We start from the raw sequence: 24,315 nt of genomic DNA, 5'->3' as shown, positions 1-24,315 counted from the left end.
GTGTTGCCGATTGGGAACACGGTCCGCGGTTAGTCCTTCGACCTAGACCTCCAAGTGGTTGTGGAACAACAAATAGGCGTCTATGCGTAATGCGTAGGGGAATGTTCCCTATAACCTATCAGCGTATAAGGGAGACGGCTACAACCGACTCCTTATCAAGGGTTACACTTACGTTCTTACACGCTCGGGTATTCCAGACACACAATGGATTAGCCGTAGCTATACACAGACTTTCAGAGAAGATGGAATTCTATTATGATACGTTTCTTTACATTCCCAAAATTACACGATCCTCTATCCGAGGTTTTCTGCCCTTTATATACGCAGGGTCTATCTAGCCGTTCACGCTTCCTGCGTGAACCATTACATGCGTTATGATCTTATATTATTTCTTATTCCTACGCTCTTGTCCATCGGTTACTATTCCGGCGGACAACAATATAGCACATTAAATTTGGTGGTCTGTACTAGAAGTAGCGATAGAAATAAGGAATCTTGTGTTATCGGCATCCACATACTTAACACACATTGCGGGTCTTCTATTGTCTTCATCATCTTCGACCTCTTCAATCGGGTGAGTTCTGGTTGTCTCTCTTGTTCATGGAAAATTGTTTTTATCTCGGATCGATATCACCTCAAGAATAATGGATATAAACATGAATTCATCACTAATTGTGGGGGACATCGATATGGAAACAATTGATCCAAAAAAGAGTAATGTGATGGTTGAATGTAATCGTGAAAGGGAAAACATTGGAAGCTCTAAGAGGTTTAAGGGTATTGAAGAAATTAATGAGAAAAAATTGACATATGCCGAAGTAATACATGTAAATGAGGTTGACAAGGATCATTATAATTGGGATAATTTATGGGGAATTGTCAATACCTTGTTGTTTGATATTGTGGAAGAAAATGAAAATGAAGCGAAAGAATGCATTGATGAGGACGTGCATGATGTGGAAGTTGATGTTAAGGCAGTGTTGCAATCTTTTGATGTATTCTATGATCGTGCGGTTATATTATTTTTTACTAGGAAACTCCCATACATTAATTGGATTAAACAATGGTTGAACACAACTGTGTCGCCAAATTGTGTTGAAAATATATATGCAGGACCACAAGGGTTTTATGATGTAGTGTTTCGTTCATCGGAACATCGAAGTGCATTCTTGGCTAAAGTTCCTGTGTTTTTTAATAAATGATTGGTGCATGTAATGCAATGGTCCCCCGTTGTAGACTATCATGCTTTGCTAAACAAGAATGCCCTATTTGGGTAACAGTGGATTGTAAGCATGCTTTTTTGTGGCCACTTTTACCAGAGTTGATGAGTCAAATGGGTAAATTGTTGGTATCTCCACATGCAAATGCTACAAATAAGTGCAGATTTTGTGTGTTATGGGATACAAGTCGTAAGAGGCCAGGATGGGTGCGTATGAACACAGCTGGTATGAAAAAGCTTTGTTTTAAATTGAAGTGGGAGACATTTGCAAGTCATTGTTTTGGATGTGGTGAATGGGGTCACTTTATGGCGGAATGCCATCGTCGTTGTCATTCAACTATAGAGGTTCCTAATGAAGGGAATGGTAAAGAAGGAGTTGGGAGAGATATTGGTGTGTCAGATACTATGGTTGTTATGGATGAAGGAACATCATCTAGAGCAGGTTATAAAGAGTTTTCAGTTCAAGGTGTGGGCCCTAAGAATAAGGGAACTCAATCTATGGATATGGGACAACAAAGTTTGGTGGTTATAGATAAGGGGAAAAAACCATTGGATTTTGAACTAGTAGTGATGTTGTTGTTGAAAAGGATTGGCCTCATCTTAAGGGCAAGTCAAAGGGGAAATCAATGAATATGCAACGTAATAGTTTGCCCACTACTCATGAGAGTGCGTGGAAAGGAAATTCAGGAACTAGGGAGGGTCTTCGAAAAGTTCCTTGGCAAAAACAATTTAGGGATAAGGGATTACCCCTTCACCTTCAATTTGATTCTTTGGGACAGGTTGTAAATTCATCGAATTCTCAAGGTTTTCGTCAAGCGGGAGAACCTAAACAAAAGAGTTTGATAGACGACCCTAAGGATGTGGTGCATGAAAATCCATATGCAGCATTGGAGCATGCTTTGACTAGTTTCATGACATTGGTTGCTCTAAAGGAGCAACTACACCCATAACATTGTTGATTGAATGAAAGTGGTAACATGGAATGTGAGAGGGGCATGTTCTCATCATAAGAAGTATATATTATGGGAAACTTTGTTAAGTAAAGAATGGGATGTATTATGTGCAGTTGAGCATAAGTGTCATGAGTTGGCAGGATCCACAATTCATTTACGTGGATATTCATCATTCTATGCATGACATCTTAATAATCATTATTCATGTGTGGTATTAATCATGCTAGATAAATATTATCCTCAAGTGGTGCATAATGATCCTTATGATCGGTTTTTGGTTCTAGAAATCACTTTTTTTGGCAAGGTTGTGTGGGTGGTTGGGATTTATGCCCCTAACCAAGCCACTCAATGTATTGCATTATGGGGCTCACTCTGTGATTTTAACATGTGTGTTGATGCATCTCAATCTACGTCTGAATATTCAATCATGGATGATCCTGAGCAACTTGCTTGGGATGCATTGGTTATGGAGGTTCTGAAGTTGGATGTTTGGACATGGTTGCATGGGAATGATCCAGGTTTTACTTTCCAATCCGCTCAACATAGACAAACATGGAGTCGGTTAGATAGAATGTATGTGATGCACAATGATTCTTTTTTACCAACATCACTTCGTATGAAAGTTCTACAAGATGTAGGAACTTCAAACCACTTTCCTATTTGTTTGGAGGTTTGTAATCATGCAATTGACATGTATATATCCTTACTTGGAAAGCCTCCATTACGCTTTAACTCTTCTCTTTTGCTTCAACGTCACTTTCATTCTCTGATGGAGCAAATTTTGGTAAATTTTTCACAAAAAGTGAATCTTAAAGGAGTCAAAGCATGGGATATCACGTTACAAAACATTAAGATCATTCATCGTGTGTATGGAGTAACTAATGCTCAACGAAGAAGAGGTCTTCTTCAACAATTCTCACAAGTTCTCTCCAGGTGTAATGCATTATTGATACATGCACCATTAGATGAGGAGCTTTTGGATATCCAAAGTCAATTGCATGTTATTATTTCTCAGTTGCAATGCCAAAGTTATCATTATGTGAAGATGCGACAACTGAGGGATGGGCTCATAGATAATCAATGTCAATCTCATTTGTTTTTCCAAGCATTACATCCTACTTATGTTGGATCTAATGTGGTACATGTCAAACAAGGGGGTGAATGGATAGTGGATCCTACTACAATAATTGACATATGTGTTCATTACTTTAAGGAGTTGATTGACCCACAATTGTTAATGAAAAATGAGGTGAGTAGAGCACATCATGAGTTTTATGATGTGGTTGGATGTATTGTGCATGATCTCATTAGTCATGAATTGGATGCGGATTTCACTAAGGATGAGGCGGACACAGTTTTAAGGCATCTTCCTAGTTGTAAGCCTTGGTTGGGATGATTTGACAAATGAAGTTTTTAAGTGATATTCGAACATTTTAAAGGGGCCCTTAACTTTGATGTTTCAACATTCTTGGGATTCTGGTCGTATGCCTCAAGCTTGGAAGGTTGGTCTAATTAAATTAGTTCCAAAGGTAGCATCTCCTGAGTCATTTCATCAATGGAGACTTGTTCCTTTGATGGGGGGGGGGGGGGGGGGGGGGTGTATAAGATATTTACAAAGGTCTTGGCAAATAGATTACAAAAGTATTTGCCAAAGTTGATACATCCCGCCTAATATGGTTTTATTGCAAGTAGGAATATATTGCATAATGTGTTGAATGTTCAAATGACCATGGATTATGCTCGAAACACTCATCAGGAATTGATTATGGTGCAATTAGATCTGGATAAAGCTTATGATCATGTTAATTGGTCCTTTGTTTATGGGTTAATGCATACAATGGGCTTTGGACCTCGTATGTCTCGCCTCATATTTTTATTAGGACAAGATGCGGTGTCTCGAGTAATGCTTAATGGGGGAGTTACATAAGATATTGCCCTCACCAGATCCGTTCGTCAAGGATGCCCTCTTAGCCCATTGTTGTTTGCTATTGTTACTCATCCCTTGTTAGTGATGTTATCAAGGCTTTCAACAAATGGTGTCATTGTGGGTCTACACCTTCCGTCTGGAGGGCAACTAGTAGCACAAGCTTTGGTCGATGATTCTTTCATATTTTTACAAGCCTCACGAGATAATCTTGAGAAGGGTATGCTTGTATGGAACCAATTTGCATTGGCTTCCAGATTAAATATTAATTGGAGGAAGTCTAGTCTCATATCATGTACTGAAAGGGATTTGGAATGTTTAGGATGGCACAGATACGTGGTTAAGAAAGACTCTATTTTTCGACACTTGGGCTATCCATTTGGAATGAATGTTACAAATGGTCAATTGATTGCATGGATGTCTCGTAAGTTGAGGGATAAGTTCATGTATTGGAAGTCTCAATCTTAGCCATTTCATGTACGCTTGAAGGTTGTACAATGTATTATGGAACCCATGATACTATATTACTTGCCATTGTTGTCATGGACAAAGAAGGCTTTGCATTCTATTTTGCAACCTCTTTGATATTTGTTGTGGAAGAAGAGGGATAAGATGGGAATCACTTGGTTTGCATGGAATCATCTAGCAACCCCTAAGCGCTTGGGGGGAGCTGGAATATTGAACTTATCTAAGCGTGTGATGGCTCGTAGATTTTCATTATTACAAGACATGTGTTCAAACTCACAACCATGGATATCTATTGTTCAATATTTCATTGAGAACAAGGGTTTAACACATGGGAGGACAACAATTAAGGCTTCATTGTGGCAATTACTGAATGGATGTATTTCACTTAGGATTCCGGGCTCTATATGTGTTCAACACTTGGTTACCTCATGGCAAGAAGCACTCTTGTTATGTGTATGGAAACCATCACCTAGTAGAGAGCATTGTAATTCTTTGCAAAAAGAGCTGATTGTGTCTTCTCGATTATTATGTTGGCTAGGAAAGGAGAGATTGCGCTCTCAATTTAATTGTTTGTTTCGTTTGGGGGTCAAAGAGCTGGGAGATATAGTTGAGGCTCCATCTCAAAGAAATTTGGAGTTTGTTGAAGCGCGACAATTATTACGCATTCCACCAAATTATGGGTTTATTTGGCAACAACTACAAAATATTCCATTGATGCAAGGTCCCTTACCTCATCAAACAGGAGAACAACCATGGATTGATTGGTGTTTAAAGGGTCAAACTTCGTTGTTACAAGTGACTACTAATCTTTTGTATCATTGCTCTATCGAGTCTCTTGGATGGTTATCATCTAAGGCTGAAGAAGAATGGGGAATACACAAATCCGATCATGGATGGTGGCAGATCTTACAATGTAGTTGGCATTCTAAATTGCCACTTGTAGCAAAGGTCTTCATTTGGAGAAATTTGATTGGAGGATTGCCTTTGGGATTAGCTCTAAAGCGTCGTGGACTAACAATGGGTAATTGCTTCTTTTGCACTGTTCAAATGGAAGATAGTACTCATCGATTTATACAATGTTCGATTGCTTGTCAGATTTGGAATTACATTTCTCAAATTTGGCAAGTCTTATCACGGTGTTCTTTGACACCTAGACAATGGGTGTTTGCACAATTTACACGGGTTGACCCAAAATCATAGATGGAGATTGTTTTTCTATTTCTAAGATATTGGGGATTGCATCATAATTGGAATATGCGCAACGCTTTTGTGTTCGATGGTAGACATGGGGTGAAAGCATATGTACGAAAGTTGAAGGGAGTACTAATGTGGCAAATTTCTTTATTGGAGCAAGTGAAAATTCTTTCCTCAGTGGGGTGTTCATCTTGCCTATTGGCAATTCAACATGTTCCGCAACCCATGTAGTGTAGTTAGTGGGTGACCATACTCCATTGTCACACCCATTGTAAGTAATTGGTGTTTTCACCAGAGAGAGAGTGGTTGGTAAGGTTGCCCAATGGAGACCAGGTGGTCATGGGTTCAACCCCTACATTCCACAGTGGCATCTAGTGAATTAAGAGATATATAAGAAGTATATAATAGAGAGGTGAGGAAGTTGGGTTTCAAACCCACAACACAGTGCTCGTAGGGCTAAAAACTTACGACTAGGGTAAGGTAATTACGATAATAAATAAATAAATAGAGAGAGAGAGAGAGAGAGAGAGAGAGAGAGAGAGGGCAAGAAAAGAGAGCAATTGTTAACGAAGGGTATTTAGGGAATTGGTAAAAAACCAGTGAGCAATTTGAACGAAGGGCATTGTGGTAAAAAATTAAAACCTCTGAAGGAGCTATACCCCATACCTTGTATGTATCACAGAGAAGAGAGAGAGAGAGAGAGAGAGAGAGAGAGAGCAGCAGCAGCAGCAGCAGAGGCAGAGAGAGGCAGGGAGGTGTACAGAGAGAGAGAGAGAGCCATGGCGGACTCGCCGCGAGCCATCGTCATCGACAATGGAGCTCACACCTGCCGCGTCGGGTATGCTTTAAAAAAGAAAAAAAATCTCAACCTTTCACTCCTACTTACGTACGACCAACAATCTATTCTGCACATACATCTCTGTATGTGTGCCACAACATTCTCTTTTTCTATAGAATCATGTATATCTTATGTATGGGTGAATGTTCTCCATTCAAAGATCTCGCATTAACAAGTGAGAATGTACCATTCGGATAATACAACATTCTCACTGTGGATGTACTCTTTATATGCGGGCTACATTATATTTTTGTTGATAGAAGCATGTATGTGACTATGTACGTTTCTCATCACTGATGTAACGTGTTTTATACGAGAAACATAAACTGTGTATGCATGCATGTATGATATCTCAGCTACAACAAGTTCTGGTGTGGATTTCAGATTATTAGTAGGGAATATAAATTCTCACTATGTAGTATATATAGTCCTCCCAGAGTACTAAGTAAGAGGAGTATATGAATTCTGTAAGACTGATTATGCTCTTCAGAGTATTGAGGGGTATATGCTATATGCTGACCATATACTCTTACATGGATTACCACTATATGCTATGCATGATAAATGTTACTTTTGAGTTGTCAGAGTATTAGAGGGGTATGTTAAAGATTTTCTCTCTTATATACCAGCTGGGCAGGTGAATCTGAACCTAGTATGGTGTTTCGGAATTTGCTTCATCGCCCTCGGCTTAAGGCTTCAGGTGCCAAAGTTGAAAGTGTGGAATTTTTTCTTTTGATTTTATCTTAAGGAGATTGTATTGACTTTGTGTCAGTGTCTCATGTTTTGAATAGGAGACTTGGTGAACATTGTGGGAGACTATGATCCATCTTTAAGCCGATTTCTTGACTTCACACGGTCATCATATCGATCAGCTTTTGATGCAAATGTTGTGTACCAATTTGAGACTATGGAATGTGTAAGTTTGTGCAAAATATATAGAAGTTACAGACAAGATGCCATACACGGTAGATAAATGCATCATGTCCAACAAATAAACTTTCAACAAACCACCTCACATATTTTAAAATTTTGATTTCTTGATTTAACAAAATCCATTATCTTCAGGTTTCTGTTTTTCTCTTTTTTGTAAGATAAGTCTATGAACGTATATACCATGCTGAATATATCTTTGAATATGCAGAATCAGCCTAACTCCACATCTTAACTTGAAAAGATGGATTTTTTTGAAGCTAACCGCTGAAACATATATGTTTGGAGCTAACTGAATACATATTCATCCTATCTATTTATATATTTGCACAAGAAAAACCAAAATTAAGTGTTCATTCTTAAATGCATCTTGAGATTTCAGAGTTTTATTATTTCTGTGAAGGTATCTACTTCAGCTAAATGATATATCTTTCTATGTTCCTGTACATAACATATGTATATGTTTACAATTAAAATCAATCTAAATGTGAAGTTCTGAATAATGCAGATTTTTGATTATATATTCAATCGGATTGGTGTTGATGGTAATGGGGTAATGAATTCAGAGCAACGTTTCTGTTTTGTGTGTGTATAAAAAGTGAAACATTTTGCATTGATTCACTTATTCTCTCTATGTTGTTGTTTTGGAGAACAGATAAAATAGAACATCCATTGCTTTTGACAGAGTGCCCTTGCAATCCATTATATTCAAGGAGCAAGATGGCAGAGCTTTTGTTTGAGACATACAACATACCATCATTAGGTGAATTTTTTAGCATAGAACAGACTGAAGTATGTTTGAAACTATTGTGCTCATTGGCAGACTTATGGAGGCAATACTATATCCATTCCATGTACATTTGTTGCTTCTATAATTTGTTGGAAAGTTCTAAACACCCATGCCTGAAAGAAGAGAAACAAAAAGAGAACTATATATTTTCTGCAAAAATTGATATTTCAAAGACTTAATGTCTTTATATGTGATCAAATAGGCACATCTCTATCATGTCTCTATTGTGATGCTTACTAGCGTATTTTAATAACAGGTCTTGGAATAGATGGAGTCTTTAGCTATCTTCGGAATCAAAGACTTGGAAAATGTGGGCCGAATGGTCTTCTTGTCTGTTCTGGACACACCACAACACATTCTATCCCTGTAAGCTTATAATTTATTGCAGGACATATTTTATTGTATGTACTTGATGTTCAGATTATCTGCTTGTCATTTGTTTTCATGCATCCTTATGTGTATTTGAATATGGTTGTTCTGCGCGTGTGATAAGAAAGAAAGTGTTCCTGCAGATATTGTAGAATGAAGAATTTGAATCTGGATTAGACTATTAGAGTAGTCAGTAATGAAAAAGAAAGGAAAGTTTATCGCCTTGCTCATATTGTGCATACAGACATTTGGAAGTCAAGACTCTGGTTGTGGGATGAATTCGTCATGTAGAAAAGCCTCCAAACAATATATTATTCCTATAACATTGCAAGTTTTGTTAGGGGCATGACCTTTTTTCTGCCTTGATAGATACTGAGGGTACATGTGGGATATATACGTTTCCCGGAAGGTCATCATTTTCTTGCGAGTCCCTGTGTATGTTTGCCTCCCAATTTGTACCTGGGTCCATCATATTGGTAATGATATTAGCTGGGGATGGCAAAACTTGTGCAGAAAAGTCATACAAGCTGTTATATCCTCCTTGCATGGTTACTTACTGTGACGGCGGACATGGAGTAAGTATGTTGAATGTTTTCAGGTTAAAGGTTGGGTCTTCTTGCTTAGCCATACAAGTTTGTTTTATGTGCTGCCTTGCGTCTCATATTAATACACACAAAATCATACTCAGTGGAATGTGTTTTGATCAATATGTTCATGGTCTATTTCTTAGTGGGTTGTTTTTGTTCATTACATTGGAAAATCTTGAACATCAAATGTGGAAACATATTGCTACACCTCTCAAAATGGGGTATTTGTTTGTAGATTTATGGTGGTGAACCTGTATTGGAAGCCTGCTGTAGAACTAATATTGGGGGATACCATGTGACAGACTATTTCAAACGTCTTCTCTCTCTTGAGTATCCTTATCATGTGTAAGTGCTTAAACAGTGTCTGGGCTTCTTTCCCCTACAGACTATTTCAAGCTTATCAATACATGTAGGTTAGTACTTTGACATCTGACAAACTTCTTATGTTTAATTTTTTGCTACAGTGCAAGTTTAACCTGGGATAAAGTTGAGAATTTGAAGATTGAGCATGGTTATATTGCAGAAGATTATAGCTCTGAACTTCAGATATTTAAAGTATGAGTTTTGATACTGCTCTAAACTTCAGATATTTAAAGTATGTGTTAAAGGCTGAATAATCTGTAGATGACATGACTAGGCTGAATTTGTCATAAGTAGGTATTTGTGAACATTCTTTTTATTACGTTGTTGGTTACTATTTCCAAATGTTGATCCTCCAAAATCCTGGCATCCTCTAAATACCCATTGATACGAGAAATGATTTATTCTTGTCTTTGCAGAGGAAAGGTAAAGACGCAGAGGAGAAAACAAGGTCCTGGCAACTTCCATGGATTCCACCACCAGCTGAAGAAAAGCCCTCAGAAGAAGAATTAGCAAGAAAGGCAGCAATAAAAGAGAAGCAAAGCCAAAGATTGCGTGAAATGGCAGCTGTCAAACGCTCCTATAAGATTGCAGATCTTGAAGTGGAAATTCAAGGGTTAGAGCAACTTTTGGAGGAACTTGATAATGTATCTGAGGATCAAATCAATTCAGTTTTGGCAGGATCAGGATATTTGTCAAAACGAGAAGTAGAAGGTGCTTTAGTGAAGGCATCTGCAGCTTTGAAAAAGGCAAAAGGAGAGCCAGTCAAAATTGAAAAGGAGCCTGAGAAAGATTTCGAATCAGAGAAATATCCATTGTTAGATGTTCCGAATGAAATGCTGTCACCTGAACAAGTTGAATTCTCCTTTAAATCCTTTATTACTCGCATTTTTCGTAGAATATCTATTGACATGTGTTTGGTGTTACACTACATATATCTTTATAAAGCAAGCATCGCATAATATCCACCTTACCATGCCTTATGGACATCGACATATATTTTTGATAAATTGGAAGAGGGAATTCTGATTATATTGCTTAACTTATAATGAACTGCTATTCAAAACTGTAGTCTTAGCACCAATAGTGAGGGTCATATACACTAGGCAAGGAGGGTATTTAGGGTCATATATTTCGATAAATGGGAAGAGGGAAGTCTGATTATATTGCGTAACTTATAATGAACAGCTATTCAAAAGAGTAGTCTTAGCACCAATAGTCAGGGTCATATACACTAGGCAAGGAGGGTATTTAGGGTGGTTGTCCAATGCCATTTCTCAGTGTTGAGCATATGTTGATAGTGTTACAATATTTTGTTAGTCTCATTGCTCCTTGGTTCCTGACTGCAGCTGAAGGAAAAAAAGAGGCAGATATTTTTGAAGTCAACCTCGGAAGGTAGACAAAGAGCTAAGCAAAAACGACAAGAGGAAATGTCACAACGGGAGCTAGAACAAAACATGGAGGAGGATAAACGATTGTGAGTGCTGCAGTTTTTATTGTTTTATTTCAGGATGAGTCACAGAACCTATTTAACCATACACAGAGCCTACATGTGCTTGCACTTATGCACATCACACACATGAAGAAACTAATTAGAGAAAGAGAAAAATTAGTGTTTATCTTTAAGTATGGATAAAGACTGTAAATAAATTGATTCCAAAATATATTAGTTAAACCAGTTAAAATAGGTAACTAGTTTAACTACTAACTGTTTTGAGATATAGGCAATATATATTAGTACATATATTACCTATTTTTTCTCCCAAATTGAAGGCCTTTTCAAACTAGTTATTAGGCTTTCAAAAACTATAGATTGCCTAGTGGAGTCTAAAAGTTCTATATCGTAGGGCAAATCCAGAACAATATGTAGAGGATTTACGTGCCCGACAAGCTGAGCTAGCAGCGAAGATCGAGCAAAGAAAGAAGCCAAAGTTGGGAGGTAATGCTGGTGGCCCTGCAGGCAGATCAAACTTGGCATCTACTGTTGGAAACCGTAGTGAACGGCTTAATGCAGCACAAAAAGAGCGAATGAAACTCCTCACAACAGCAGCTTTCGATCATGGAAAAGATGAAGACACTTTTGGTGCTAGGGAGGAAGATTGGCAACTCTATAAAAAGATGGGGAAAGATAATGAAGATGATGATGAGCCTGATGAGAATGAAGTTGAACTTGCACGGGTTAACGCACGGCTACAGGTATTTTGTTGCATCATGTATGAAATGTCCTATTCTTCTAACTTTCTTCTATTTTGTGATTGGACTTGATGAATGACAGATGGATTTTGTCCTTCTCTTGATATTGCATGCTGATTGAGAATCTAATAATAGATTGATTAGTCATGTGGCATGACTTGTTAAAGGGTTTGACTAGCATGGGGTGTAATACGTAGTCATAAGTGGAACAAACTCACATATTATAAGATAGTAAACTTTGCCACCAAAACAATATGCTAATAAGCTCCTATTCAGAAGATCAAGAAGACCTCAGTATAACCATGGGCATGTGCTAAACAAAACCCATGAAGATGTGATCAGTCTTACAAAGGTTTAAATGCAGATAAAAATGAGTTTAAAGCAGTATGAAAATAGTACAAGACATACAGAATTGAGAGGAATGCTCTTTTAGAAAAATCTCATCTTCGAGGTTTTAAAACAATGCCGCATAGACTATTTCACACAAAATTGTGACTAATGGGCTTTCCATACCTAACAGATACGTAGAACTTTGACAATCACCTATTCTTTCATTAATCCTTACATGCCTGTAATGAATCCATTTTCTTTCTTGAAACATAAGGGTTCACTTTGCCCCTAGCAATATGTTTCAATTTAATGAGCATTATGTGCTTTCTTTATTTATATAGTTCCTTTTTCCTCGGATAGTTGGTAACAACTGTTGTATCCTTTTCTAGGGTAAAAGCAATCAAGTATTTTCGTTGTTTTTGCTATATTTTGGATCTTTTTTTTATAAATGATAGAGGTTTCGGTGACAATGACAACTTTTTCTTTTTATAGGAGCTCGATCCTTCCTTCAATCCAGCTTCTAAGATGGGCCTGGTTCCTGAAGCTCCACAAATTCGCCAACTAACGGCGGAGGATTTCCGAATCACATTTGGGTTAGAGAGGTTTCGGTGTCCTGAGATCATCTTCCAACCCCATCTCATTGGTATAGATCAAGTGGGTTTGGATGAGGCAATAAATGTGTCGATGAAGAGATTGCCAGGTGATTGGTCTCAGCCAATCATTGATGGAACCGTTTTGTTGACTGGAGGTAACACTCTATTTGATGGGATTGACAAACGGGTGCTTCTTGAGTTGAAGAAAAATAGGCCTCAAGGCTCCATTCTTAAGGTTGTGAGGGCCCAAGATCCACTATTGGATGCTTGGCATGGTGCTTCTTTGTATGCCAACTCATCAGTTTTCGACAAGCGTGTTTTTACAAAAGCCGATTATGAGGAGAAAGGTGAATATTGGATACAGAAGTATATGTTGAAATACTCTATGTTGAGTTGAGGTTGAGGTTGAATTATTGAAACCTATGGTGTTGGTACCGCTATGGAAATGGCGGTTATGTATGTACAATGATGAACCCATACAAAAAGTTTAATAGAGAAGGATCACATTAATTCAGTATTCATTATTATGTGATGAAATACAAAATTAAACACATGGACCTGAAAATTCGTTTAAATTGCTTGCATTTATCACATTCTTTTTATACTTGAGAAACATTGATTTTAGCAATCAGAATTTCTTCAAGAGTTCAGAATCAGATTGTGTGAGGTTGATCAATCAATCCTCTCCGGGGTTTTCTTTTTGTGGCCAACTTGATTAAAAAATCATTTAGGTGTGGTGGTCTGATTTTGCTCCACTGTTATTTTAATCTTGACAACCATTGGGCCATGTTATTATCGGCGTTGATTTAGTGTTGAATCTATCTATTGAGATGTTCTCTCATGAGTCATATACTTATTGCCACAACATTGTGGGATGTTGAGGACAATTATAAAGAATGCGAGAATGCTGAAAAGGGCTAGGCAACAGCATTTCTGTGCTTTGCTGTATTCTAAGATGAAAATTTCCCCTTAGACTTGGTAGAAGTATCAATATCATGCAAATTAACAAATAATATGCAATGCAAGATTACCTAATGCATGTCTTAGTAATTAACTCTTTAAGATTGTTGTAGTGGCAGCAATCCTTGGTCATGTGATTTGCATACTGCCAATTTCAAAACACCATAACCATGGAAATGATTTCAAAGTATGCTTATCTTACACATGTTTTTTATGTTAATGACATTTCAATATATCATGTGCAACAACTCCAACCAACTATCAATGTCCCTAAATGCCAAAACTTTTTGAATTGTTACTTATAATCATTTTGGAAGGAACGACAATTGGAAACATTTGCTCAAACCTAGTGGGCTCAAGAGATAAACGGAAAAGCATTAGCTCTAGCATGGGCTTTAGTTTGATAAGATTGTTGATGATTCCTTTTTGCCTATTTAGCAATATTCTCATCTAACAAAGAAGTGCTTTTCACTTATGAACAACTTGTATTAACATTTTCTTGATGCTTTATTTAGAGAAATCATGGGAAAAATGATGAAAAAAAAGAGCCAAATGAAAAGTATCATCAGTTGGACAAGATAAACATGATGCCTCCATTCGGTTCATATTTTGTAATGTGGACACCACTTTAGTTTCAACAAAAAGAAAGTTAGTTTACGGGTTAATGCTTGGAACCCACCAAATGCTGCTCCTCCAAAGCAAGCATGGAATATAGATGCTAGTAATCAAAATATATTTCTAAAGCGTTAAGCATTATGCAAGAGCCAAAAAATAGATTTAAGTGATGACGTTCCAATAAACATCGTTTTTTTTCTATTTTCATTATATTTCCCTATAGTATTCGACACCGTAGATTTTTGTATACAAGCCATCACACAATTTGTGTATTAGAAACAAATGACGACTTGTTGAGGAATGAGAGAGTTGGGAACGAATTTCTTGGGGGGTGGGTGAAATGGCGATTACTTGTAAGACAAGACCTTGGTTTCATACTTCTTGTGCAATGGCGATTATTTGTAAGACAAGACCTCGGTTTCATACATACTTCTCGACGGCACAACTCGCAGAATGTGGATTGAGAGTGCCTCTTGAAAGTCGAAGGGTGACTAGTGGCATTTGAATGGGGGGGGGGGGGGGGCATTGGCATGATGCCATGGTATTCCACAAATTCTCAAAGTGGATGGACAGACCGAGAATATGCTCGTTCAATGAATGGACACACAAGGAAGTTTAGGCATGATACATATTCGTGTGGCCGGCCGGCCGGCCAAAGTTCCGAAACAAGGACCAAATACTAGTAATATGTGTGTGTGTGTGTGTGTTTGTGATGATTGGTGATTGATGAAGAAAAGTCGAGATATGAAGAAGGTTCATGTCATGTCATTCCATTCATGCAAAAGGCAATCAAAGAGACCACAGCGAGAGAGACAGAGACAGAGAGAGATAGCAATCGGCCATGCCTTCTCCAAATGTAGTGGATGATCATGTCAATGAGGAGGAGCAGGAGCAGGAGAAGGAGAAGGAGGAGGAGAAGGAGACAGATGATGATGATGATGCTCCTCCACAAGATCTCGCCTTATCACCCCCTCCAAGACCCCTCCTCGTATGTATCATCATTGCAAAGAAATTTCCATATCCATGTAAAATGTACAACATATCTACCTACCCTGTGTCTGTGTCTTTGTCTGTGTCTTTGTTTCTGTCATGTATGATCCATATCCATATCTATATGAGACTATATTCATATCCATATCCATATCCTCCTCTTAACATTGACCATGTGTGACCAAGACATGTTTTTCGTGCCATCATCCATTTGGGCAGCCAGCCCGCCCAAATCGCACACCCTTGGCACCCATAACCTAAAACATCGGGTTTCTATTTATACATGTCCGACCCACTGCCCGCCCAAATGCCACACCCAGCCCCGCGTCTCGCCCATGTTAGACTTGCTACATGAGCCCTCCTTGACCCGCCCGCCCAACTACGTAGTGCCTCACCCCAACCACCCTTCTTATTCATCCACTTTGTGATGGGTACTACTTTTTTTGTACCACAACCTCCTCGCTTTACATGTTTTTCTTTTTTTCCAAAAAAGAATATCTTCGCTTTACATGTTGACCCTTGCACGCGTGCCTTGTGGTTGTTGTCCAAAATGCCTTTCACAGTTCGTATTCGTCCAATTGTGGTTCGTGATATTGTGCCGGTTGGATTCCATTTGCATCTTTGAGCTTTATAACGAGCCTTGTGTGAATAATTCCAATGGACAACCTTATTGATTCTTGGATTCCATTTGCATCTTTGAGCTTTATAAGGAGCCTTGTGGTTGTTGTCCAAAATGCCTCTCACAGTTTATATTCGTCCAATTGTGGCTCGTGCTATTGTGCCGGTTGGATTCCATTTGCATCTTTGAGCTTTATAAGGAGCCCTGTGTGAATAATTCCAATGGACAACCTTATTGATTCTTGGATTCCATTTGCATCTTTGAGCTTTATAAGGAGCCTTGTGTGAATAATTCCAATGGACAACCTTATTGATTCATGAATGTATCTTTGTTATTGCCCAACTCGGCTTTAATGGATCTAATTAATCATCATATGTGTGTGTGTGTGTGTGGGACATACATGTCTTAATGCTAAATCACATCCAATATTGAATAATACTTTCTTGGGATGAAGGTGGATAAATTTTTTCCAAGACCATATGCTATGCATGGTAAAACTCACTCATTTTGTAGCATGACTACCACAAAGCAACCTAAACACGAGATTACTTAAACCCAAGTGCTTGTTGCTTGAGATTTATTCCCAATTACAAGGTCTAGAGGCCACATTTGCATCAAAGGCATGCTATCATTTTTTTTAACTATATCATCAAGTACTTTTATGTTTAAAAGGCAACAAGTATCAATTACAAGAAGCACTTGCATGAACGGTAGTGCTAATGCAACTTTTTTATGTTAACTTCTATTCAAAGTAGGCAAAGGAGGCATGTGGCTTTGTCCTCAGTAATATGTTACCATATGGTCTTTTCGGTGAGAGACCATCAAAATGGAACATCAGCACAGAGCTGGAGTCGACACCTAAGTTCTCACGAGAGGTTGGGCATTACAAGCTAAGAAATATATGCACAGTTCCACGTCTTTGCCATCGACCCGAGCTCAAGAGATTCCAATGTTGGTCTTATACACCACCTCTAGATGTGTCTTCTACACATTTCAAAACCCCTCTTAAAGAAGTACGTATTAATCAATATGTGCTCAAATATCCATTTATCTTTGATGCATTTGTGTCACCATTTTCTAAACAAATTTTAAACAAAGTAAAAAACCAAAATTAGGTAAGCTTGCAATTTGTTACATTATCTACACGTTTGAATTGTTTCACAAATAATTTGGTGTCGTCCCATAACCTTTCATTGTCCTTCAAAGTCTTCTTTCTTGTTCCATTCTCTTTTTCCATGTATCTTGAAGTTTTGTAGCTTTAAACATTTTGATTGTGCCTAGCTTCCCCTAGTGTTTGCACTATTATTATTGAGGTACTTCTGTGACTTTACCATATTTACTATGTAAAATTCCTAAGACATTGACAAAAGTCAAAACTAGGAAAATTGTAAGGTCTTATGCCCATTAAAAGATAATTTAATCGGTAAGAACCTTGATTAGATTGGTTTAGAAGCTTGCATATGCATTATGATACATGTAATGGCAGTGCATGGTCAAATCTAAAACGACAACAATGAAGGAGTACAATGAGTTAGGAGTGGAGAAATGACCAATAAGGAGGGGAATGAAAGACTAGGCCCTAGAAATAATGGATAATTCCCATGAACTTGTAGAAATAATGGATGATTCCCATGAACTTGAGATTGTTGGTTTCCATCAAGACATTTAGGCAAGACATGAAATATGAACCCAAGCCACTTCTATGTATTGTACATATTATGTATTGGTAATAGGGATGCATGTGAACCATTCAAACCCTTTGACCTATGGTGTAATCTATTTGTTATGGGTGGTGCCCATGAACCCTTCGTATTTTGTTCTTGGTTACATGTACTAAAATGACCATATTAGAAGCTCTTATGTTCATAGTTAAGAATATGATATGGATCTAGTACTTTTATGCATTGCAACATAGCCTCTATTTATAGTTGCTTAATCACATATTATTTTAAATAGATTCACATTGCCCAAATTTCATAAGAGTTGTTTCACATGCACTTTATAGACATCTATCAACATCAACCATATTTTTTAAGTAAAACATACTTTCATTTAATTCCTTCACGTATATTTGTAATCTTAATAGAATTGCCTCCAGAAAGTCCCAGTCTACTTTATCATATGCTTTCTCAAAATCTAATAATAGTAGAGGAAGGGAGTGTTTGTGATGTTGGGCCAATGCAATCATCTCCCAAAAAAGGAAGATATTGTCAAATATGCTTCTGTCTTGAAGGAATCCCGATTGTGTATCATGTATAATCAAGGGAACAGTGGTTGCATTCTATTGGCTATTGTCTTTGCTACTATTTTATACATGTCGTTAAGCAAAGTTAATGGATGCCATTTTAAGATTTCATTACATTGAGCATTTGATTTCGAAATCATTTATATGATTCCTTTCGTCCATTCACTGGGCATATTCCCTGTTGAGAAAATTAATTAACAGCTCTAGTAAGAATATGCCCCAACAAGTCCCAATAATGCAAATAGAATACCGCTCCTATGGCATCCTTTCCAGGACACACATATTTACCCAGGGATTTAGCCGTTGTCCAGACTTCGGTGTCTGTATATGGTTGAAGCAACTGGGAAGCCATTAAATGAGTGACCTTCTGTTGTACTATTTCTAGTACAAGTTCACTCTTATTAAGATCTTCTTCTAAGAAGGATTTAGCAGATAACAACTTATGGTAATATATCGTAGCTATATCCCGCATCTCAGAATCATCCGTTGTATAAGAACCATCAGGTCGTTTTAGGGTTTTAATAGATAGTGATTTATACTTCTGTTTAAATTGACTGAAGATCTCTCCGTTAACCCTATCCTACTTTTGTGACCAAGAAGTTGTATTACGCTGGTAGAAATACAAACCTCTCACATGTTGCTTTTTTTGAAATTGCTTTTTACTTCTTGTAAATCCAAGAGCAACATAGGTGAGGTTGGGTATTTTTCCAATAACTTTTGTGTTGCAGCCAATGCCCGACGCAAATTAGCAATCTGTGCACTTCATCGATCAACTGAAGAGGCAACTATATTTATGAAGAAACTCTTGACATCAAGGATGACATGAGTGATATCCCTGAGCCGAAAGGCATCAGAGAAACTATATTTAGACCAGATTTGAGCTATAGAAACTCTATGAGTTTCATCCGCAAGCAATGAGGCCAGGATACAGAATTGCTTAAGATAGGATCTTCTAGTGAATACAATGGGTAAAATGTGTTTCTACATTATATAGACATGCTTCTAGCTTGGTTCTATTTTCATGAGGCAATGATACATTATTTCCAATTTCCAGATCTGTCAGACAAGGTTGTCTGGTAGCACCTTTTCTTTTCATTCTATTTGGGGAAGCTCTATCATCTTTTCTTAGATCCTCAACGACGGCCATCCAAGCAATTGCCTTACCTATTGCAAACTCGACAGTTCTCGATGCTGAGTTTGTGGATGACACTACTCTTTATATTCATGGAGATGTTATTAATCTTGATTGGGTACAGAATTCTTTGCAAATATTTTCAGATGCTATTGGAGCCTCTCTCAATTGGAATAAATATGTAGGCCTTTGGGCCAGTGATAAACCGCGTCCAACGTGGTATCCAGGCCCTGCATTCTATTGGCTTAATCATGGGGAGCCCATTCATTACTTAGGTTGTCTTGTTCATATAGATTTACCATCTGAAGTGATGTTAGCACCATTGTTGTTATCAATCAAGTGTAAGCTAGTATATTGGGACTCTCAGCACCTATCCTTTGCCAACCCAGTTGTGATTGCAAATTCAGTGTTGTTGGCCTCAATGTGGCTTATCGCATCTATTTGGTTGTTCTCTAGGTCGACAATTATGAAAGTTCAAAGCCTCATATGTAACTTCCTCTAGGGTGGAAAAAATGGGTCTCGAGGAGTGGCCAAGGTGGCATGGGATGTTTTGATTAGGCTGAAAAGCCAAGGAAGGCTGGCTTTAATAGATCCCTTGATGCAATCTTGAGCTCTTTTGACAAAGTTTGTAGTCAAAGGACTGTTTCCAGGGACAGAGGCATGGAAGGGTATGTTGCTTAATCAGCTGATGCAATTATCTCCCAAGACGGGACGAAATTGGTTGCCTTCTTTGAAATGGATGTTCTTTACAGATGTACAGAAACCAAGGTGGAATCTAACATCCAATAGATTTCTCCTGGGAATCGTCAGAGCGTGGGATGTAATCAAGATTTTCTTACACAAACAGATGCCTGACAAGTGGGATGGTTGGATGAATCAACCGCTTTTGGCTAATTCACTCGTCCGGGATTCTATTGGAAATGTATTGGGCCTTAGATCTCGTATTGCATGGGGAAAACTTGACAATGGGCCAACAACATTAATGGCATCCTAGATTCATTTTCAATGGATGCCAAAAGCAGACCGACTTAAGCAGTTACACTCGGTATATGGGGCGAAGACAATGACAATGGATATTTCAGCGGCCTTCTCGTAGGCCTTAGCGTGACTTCAGCCAATGCAAGATCATATGTGGTTTGGTTGCCTTACAAATGGCATGATGTTCTTTGTTAAAGGAATTTCTACAAACGGATGTATTTTGTATTTTAATACTCAACAGGATAATAAATTGCAGCCTTGTACACCCTCAAATAATTTACTACAGAACCTACTCGTTGTTCCAATTAGGGTGATTGCCAAATCTGGTAGGAAATGGCTCTTAGATCCACAACCGTCAATAACTCATTTGTGGGATATGCTTTGGTTATATGCACGACAAAAAGTTAGTAGGCTGACGTGGGATCCATGGGGGATGGTTTTGGACCAATCCCATGATGGATCCATTGCAAAAAGTTCCTTTCTTTCAATACACAGTGAAATTTGGTAGAACCTTACTCATGTCTAAGAGTATTCTAGCTCCTGCAGCTCAAAAGCACTGGAATAAGTAGGGTGTTTCAAGCATTCATTTGAAGGCTTATTGGAAATGGATTTGGTCTTTCTGGGGACCAACAAAATATATTCTCTTTAGATGCCTTTTACTACATGCGGCACTACTAGTAGGTTAGTCATTGAAAGGAAATGTGGCAACCGTTCTTAGACAATGTTGTTATTGCGTTGATTTGCAGGAAACTACCAAGCATGCTCTCTTGTCCTGCTTACTAGCCCAATAGGTATGGAATAAAGTTCTTTCTTTATTCCTGACAATTAATGCAAGTTGCTTCTTCTCCTAGGGATCAACAGTATGGGGGGTTCTCCATTCCAATCTCTTGTTGTATGAGGCAGATGATGCTCTAGAGACTATGACAGTCATCAACAGACATCTAATTTCTATCTCCCCTTTTTAGCAACCTCGCAAGCAAATGCATGCAACCCATGTACGGAAAACAATATCTACGGTTACATTATGGATCTTATGGAAGTATCGTTGTAAAAGACGATATGATTCCATAGTTCCTCTTCTCTCAGATATATTGCCAGAATTATGGGAGAGCTTATTGGCGGTAGTGCGTGGGCAATATGACAATATGTCAGGCTCTTCAGAGGTTGTTCTTAAGAAAAAGAAAAAATTACTGCAATTATGGAGGAAGTTCCCTCTGTTCACAACCTCCTCTCAAGGACCAATCTGAAAATATTGTCACCCTTGGCCCTTGCCCTCATCATCCTTTTTGTATATAACACTCTCTTATTGTCCATTTTGTAGACTTCCGGCATTTTTTCTTAATACTAATGAGGGAAATCTTTTCTTAAAAAAAAAATGTGTCTCCTCGCATTCCTATGTATAGACCATCAAAACTATAGTATCTTTTAATTCGACATTTCCTGAATTCATATTTATAGATCACATGGTACAATGTCTCCATAACATCGTTGTCAAGCTTATTGTGCCTTTATTGCAAGGAAATATAGTTGGAAATCAATCTTGAAATTTTGTTGCAAAGTGTGAATATGGCATCTATTGTCCTACAATGTTAGATGCATGGTAGTCATGCACAATAACTCTTGTAAGAAAGTGAGATCAAGAACCCCACAAATTCAAGTAGAATAATATCCAACCACTTTCTTTGTTATATTTAATGGTGGTTTAACCTATATATTAAGTCTACACCAACCACAACCTAGGGGACATTCCCTTACAATGGATATTTACAAGCTCCAATCCACACTAGGGATATTGAACCCAACCCCCTTTCTAGACAATTGGCCTCTTCATTCTAGGTAGGCCGACATATTGGGGTAGAAACAACCAATCTATCTTAGTGTGCCCAATATCCATTAGGCTTGCCCTACACAAATGTTAGAATCACATGCCTTGAAAATTGGTCTCATAAGCCTTTTGCACTCCCCTAGCATCACTTGCATTGTAGCCATTTTACAGGACATCGCAACAATATTATTGAGTTCTCTGTTTATATTCCATTATTGGTACATGGATTTTTCAAATCTTTGTATAACTTAATAAGTGGATTGGATTACATATGTATAGTGCCTAAATTTGTTGCACATTTACTCTCTAGCCTAAATATGTTTTGGTGCAAGACAATGTCATGAGTGGTCTAGAAGTTGGAAACACTTCTTACAATGTACTTCCAATCAACAATTGGGAAATCTCATCAACATAATTTCTAACTTCACCTCCTAAAGGCCAAAGTTGAGAATAATCCTTCTAGTGAACAAATAACAATCCTTCTATTAAACAAATAATGCTATGAGGGCGTAAGCCTATCCACACTCGACTTATACTTTTTCCCCAAACATACTAATACCTTAGATTTCAACACTTTTATTATATGAGAACAAGGTAACTCTTAATCCCTTAAGCTATCAAAGGTACATTGAAGAAATACATGGGGGATTTGATAATTTTGGTATGTTGGCTTCCTCTTTGAATGCTCATACCAATGCATTTTTATTTTAGCAGTCAATATCATTATTGTTTTGGAAACTATATGTTGTAGACAAACATTGACAAGAGCTATCTATTTGAAAGTTGGAACATAAGTACAGAACTTGCAAATGAGAAAGCAAAAGCGCACCAACTAGATGTAAGGTTAGCTAAGGAATTCCATTAAGATTTACGTAGTTTTAAAGATTTATATGTTACAAACAATTGAACAACTTATAGTTTCATAATTTATTTATGCCTACCGTTAAAATCCAAAGCACAAATTAAATTTAGTAATAGACATGTTTTATACCTTTTTTGGGTGTTCTTCATATTTGAGAATTTATTGTTCGATAATTCAAAGGAATCATATGTCGCATATTAATAATGATCAAGGAAGCCACATTTCCCTATATCGTCGTTGGAGGGTTAATGTCGTTCGAAGAAATGCAAATCTAGGGAATGTGTTCAAAATGTCATTGAATCACCATGGGTGGTAGTTGTCACTAAGACCTTGTCTAGAAGATTATGATGCATATTTATTTATTTATTTGATGACCTATGAAAATCACAAAGAAGGGTAGTGAAAGACGCAAAAGAATGAAATGAGACGTTGTATTAGTATATGTAGTGAACATAGAACGCAGTGGGCCATAATGGTTAGTTCACGCCACTTGCTCTTATGTCGTCATCTATTCGAATGTGAGCATGTCCTCCGGTTCCTTCTTTTCCTTTAACCCATTCTCCAACTTGGAACTCATGTAATGTCACTTGAGTTATGATGAACCATGTTGACGTAGAACGCGGTGGGCTGCCTTGGTTAGCCCACAACTATCCCTCATGTCGAGTTCGGCCATCTCCTTCGTCTTCATCTAAAAAGGAATAATGATTATCCGTTCAATGGAAGATATATCCAATAATTTGATAAAGTACACACCTCCTCAACCCTCAAGAATATGTTTCCAACCTCCACACCATCAACAGTCATCCTTATCAAAAGGTCAAGAAGTATTCTTCTTTTGTCCACATCAACCATCTTGCCAGTTACCACCAAAATCTTGTACACACAACAACAAAATGAGTCTAGGTTCCTCATCTCCCCATCAAAATGTGCTTCAGCCCCCACAACATCATCACTCTACTCGGTGTTTAGGTTCATACGATAACACCATCACTAAATTGGGAACTTTATCCTATGCAATAGCATTTCCCTAAGATATTCAAAGGCAATTGGTTTCAAACAACTTTAAATATTTAGACAATTAAAAGGAAAAACGGGATGAACCTTGGTAGAGGAAGATGATTAATCCAACTTGTAAGCCACCTTAACCATTCAAGATTGGAAACTGCACACAAATTATAATGTTCTTCCAAATTTGGAACTTTGTCGATGTTATGAGTCTTAGAGTTCTTAGGAACTTTGTGATATACGTGCTCTCCTTCTTTGAAGATTACAAGCTCATGCTTCTCATCCACACATGTTTTTTAAAGATCTTGGGCATGTTTGACCCTAGAAATGCAATAT

General features: G+C 37.8%; 2 protein-coding genes across 3 annotated transcripts; both read left to right on the top strand.

Annotated features, from left to right (window-relative positions):
• Positions 1 to 6,465: 6,465 nt before the first annotated feature.
• Positions 6,466 to 13,269, top strand: ARP5 (actin-related protein 5). 2 transcript variants are annotated; one of them, XM_087336405.1, is made up of 12 exons: positions 6,466 to 6,596; positions 7,226 to 7,296; positions 7,388 to 7,512; positions 8,035 to 8,071; positions 8,182 to 8,289; positions 8,573 to 8,682; positions 9,508 to 9,617; positions 9,737 to 9,827; positions 10,052 to 10,486; positions 10,982 to 11,109; positions 11,480 to 11,828; positions 12,648 to 13,269. In XM_087336405.1, exons 1-12 carry the CDS (start codon positions 6,538 to 6,540, stop codon positions 13,143 to 13,145), a joined length of 2,121 nt encoding a protein of 706 aa, XP_087192531.1. In that variant the 5' UTR covers positions 6,466 to 6,537; the 3' UTR covers positions 13,146 to 13,269. The 2 variants fall into 2 exon arrangements, with proteins under 2 accessions (XP_087192531.1, XP_087192532.1); XM_087336406.1 differs by lacking the exons at positions 6,466 to 6,596; positions 7,226 to 7,296 and having other exon boundaries at positions 7,418 to 7,512; positions 8,035 to 8,079.
• Positions 13,270 to 15,164: 1,895 nt separating this feature from the next.
• On the top strand, positions 15,165 to 23,242 carry LOC147850265 (uncharacterized). Its single transcript, XM_087336767.1, has 3 exons — positions 15,165 to 15,311; positions 16,688 to 16,945; positions 22,864 to 23,242. The coding sequence occupies exons 1-3, from the start codon at positions 15,165 to 15,167 to the stop codon at positions 22,975 to 22,977; spliced, it is 519 nt and encodes a 172-aa protein (XP_087192893.1). The 3' UTR covers positions 22,978 to 23,242.
• Positions 23,243 to 24,315: the final 1,073 nt, after the last annotated feature.

Source organism: Azolla caroliniana, unplaced genomic scaffold (genome assembly GCF_043228905.1).
Source record: "Azolla caroliniana isolate FFs.n. ecotype wild unplaced genomic scaffold, voAzoCaro1.0.p SCAF_21, whole genome shotgun sequence".
Taxonomy (NCBI): domain Eukaryota; kingdom Viridiplantae; phylum Streptophyta; class Polypodiopsida; order Salviniales; family Salviniaceae; genus Azolla; species Azolla caroliniana.
This window is presented reverse-complemented; position numbering and strand designations above follow the sequence as displayed.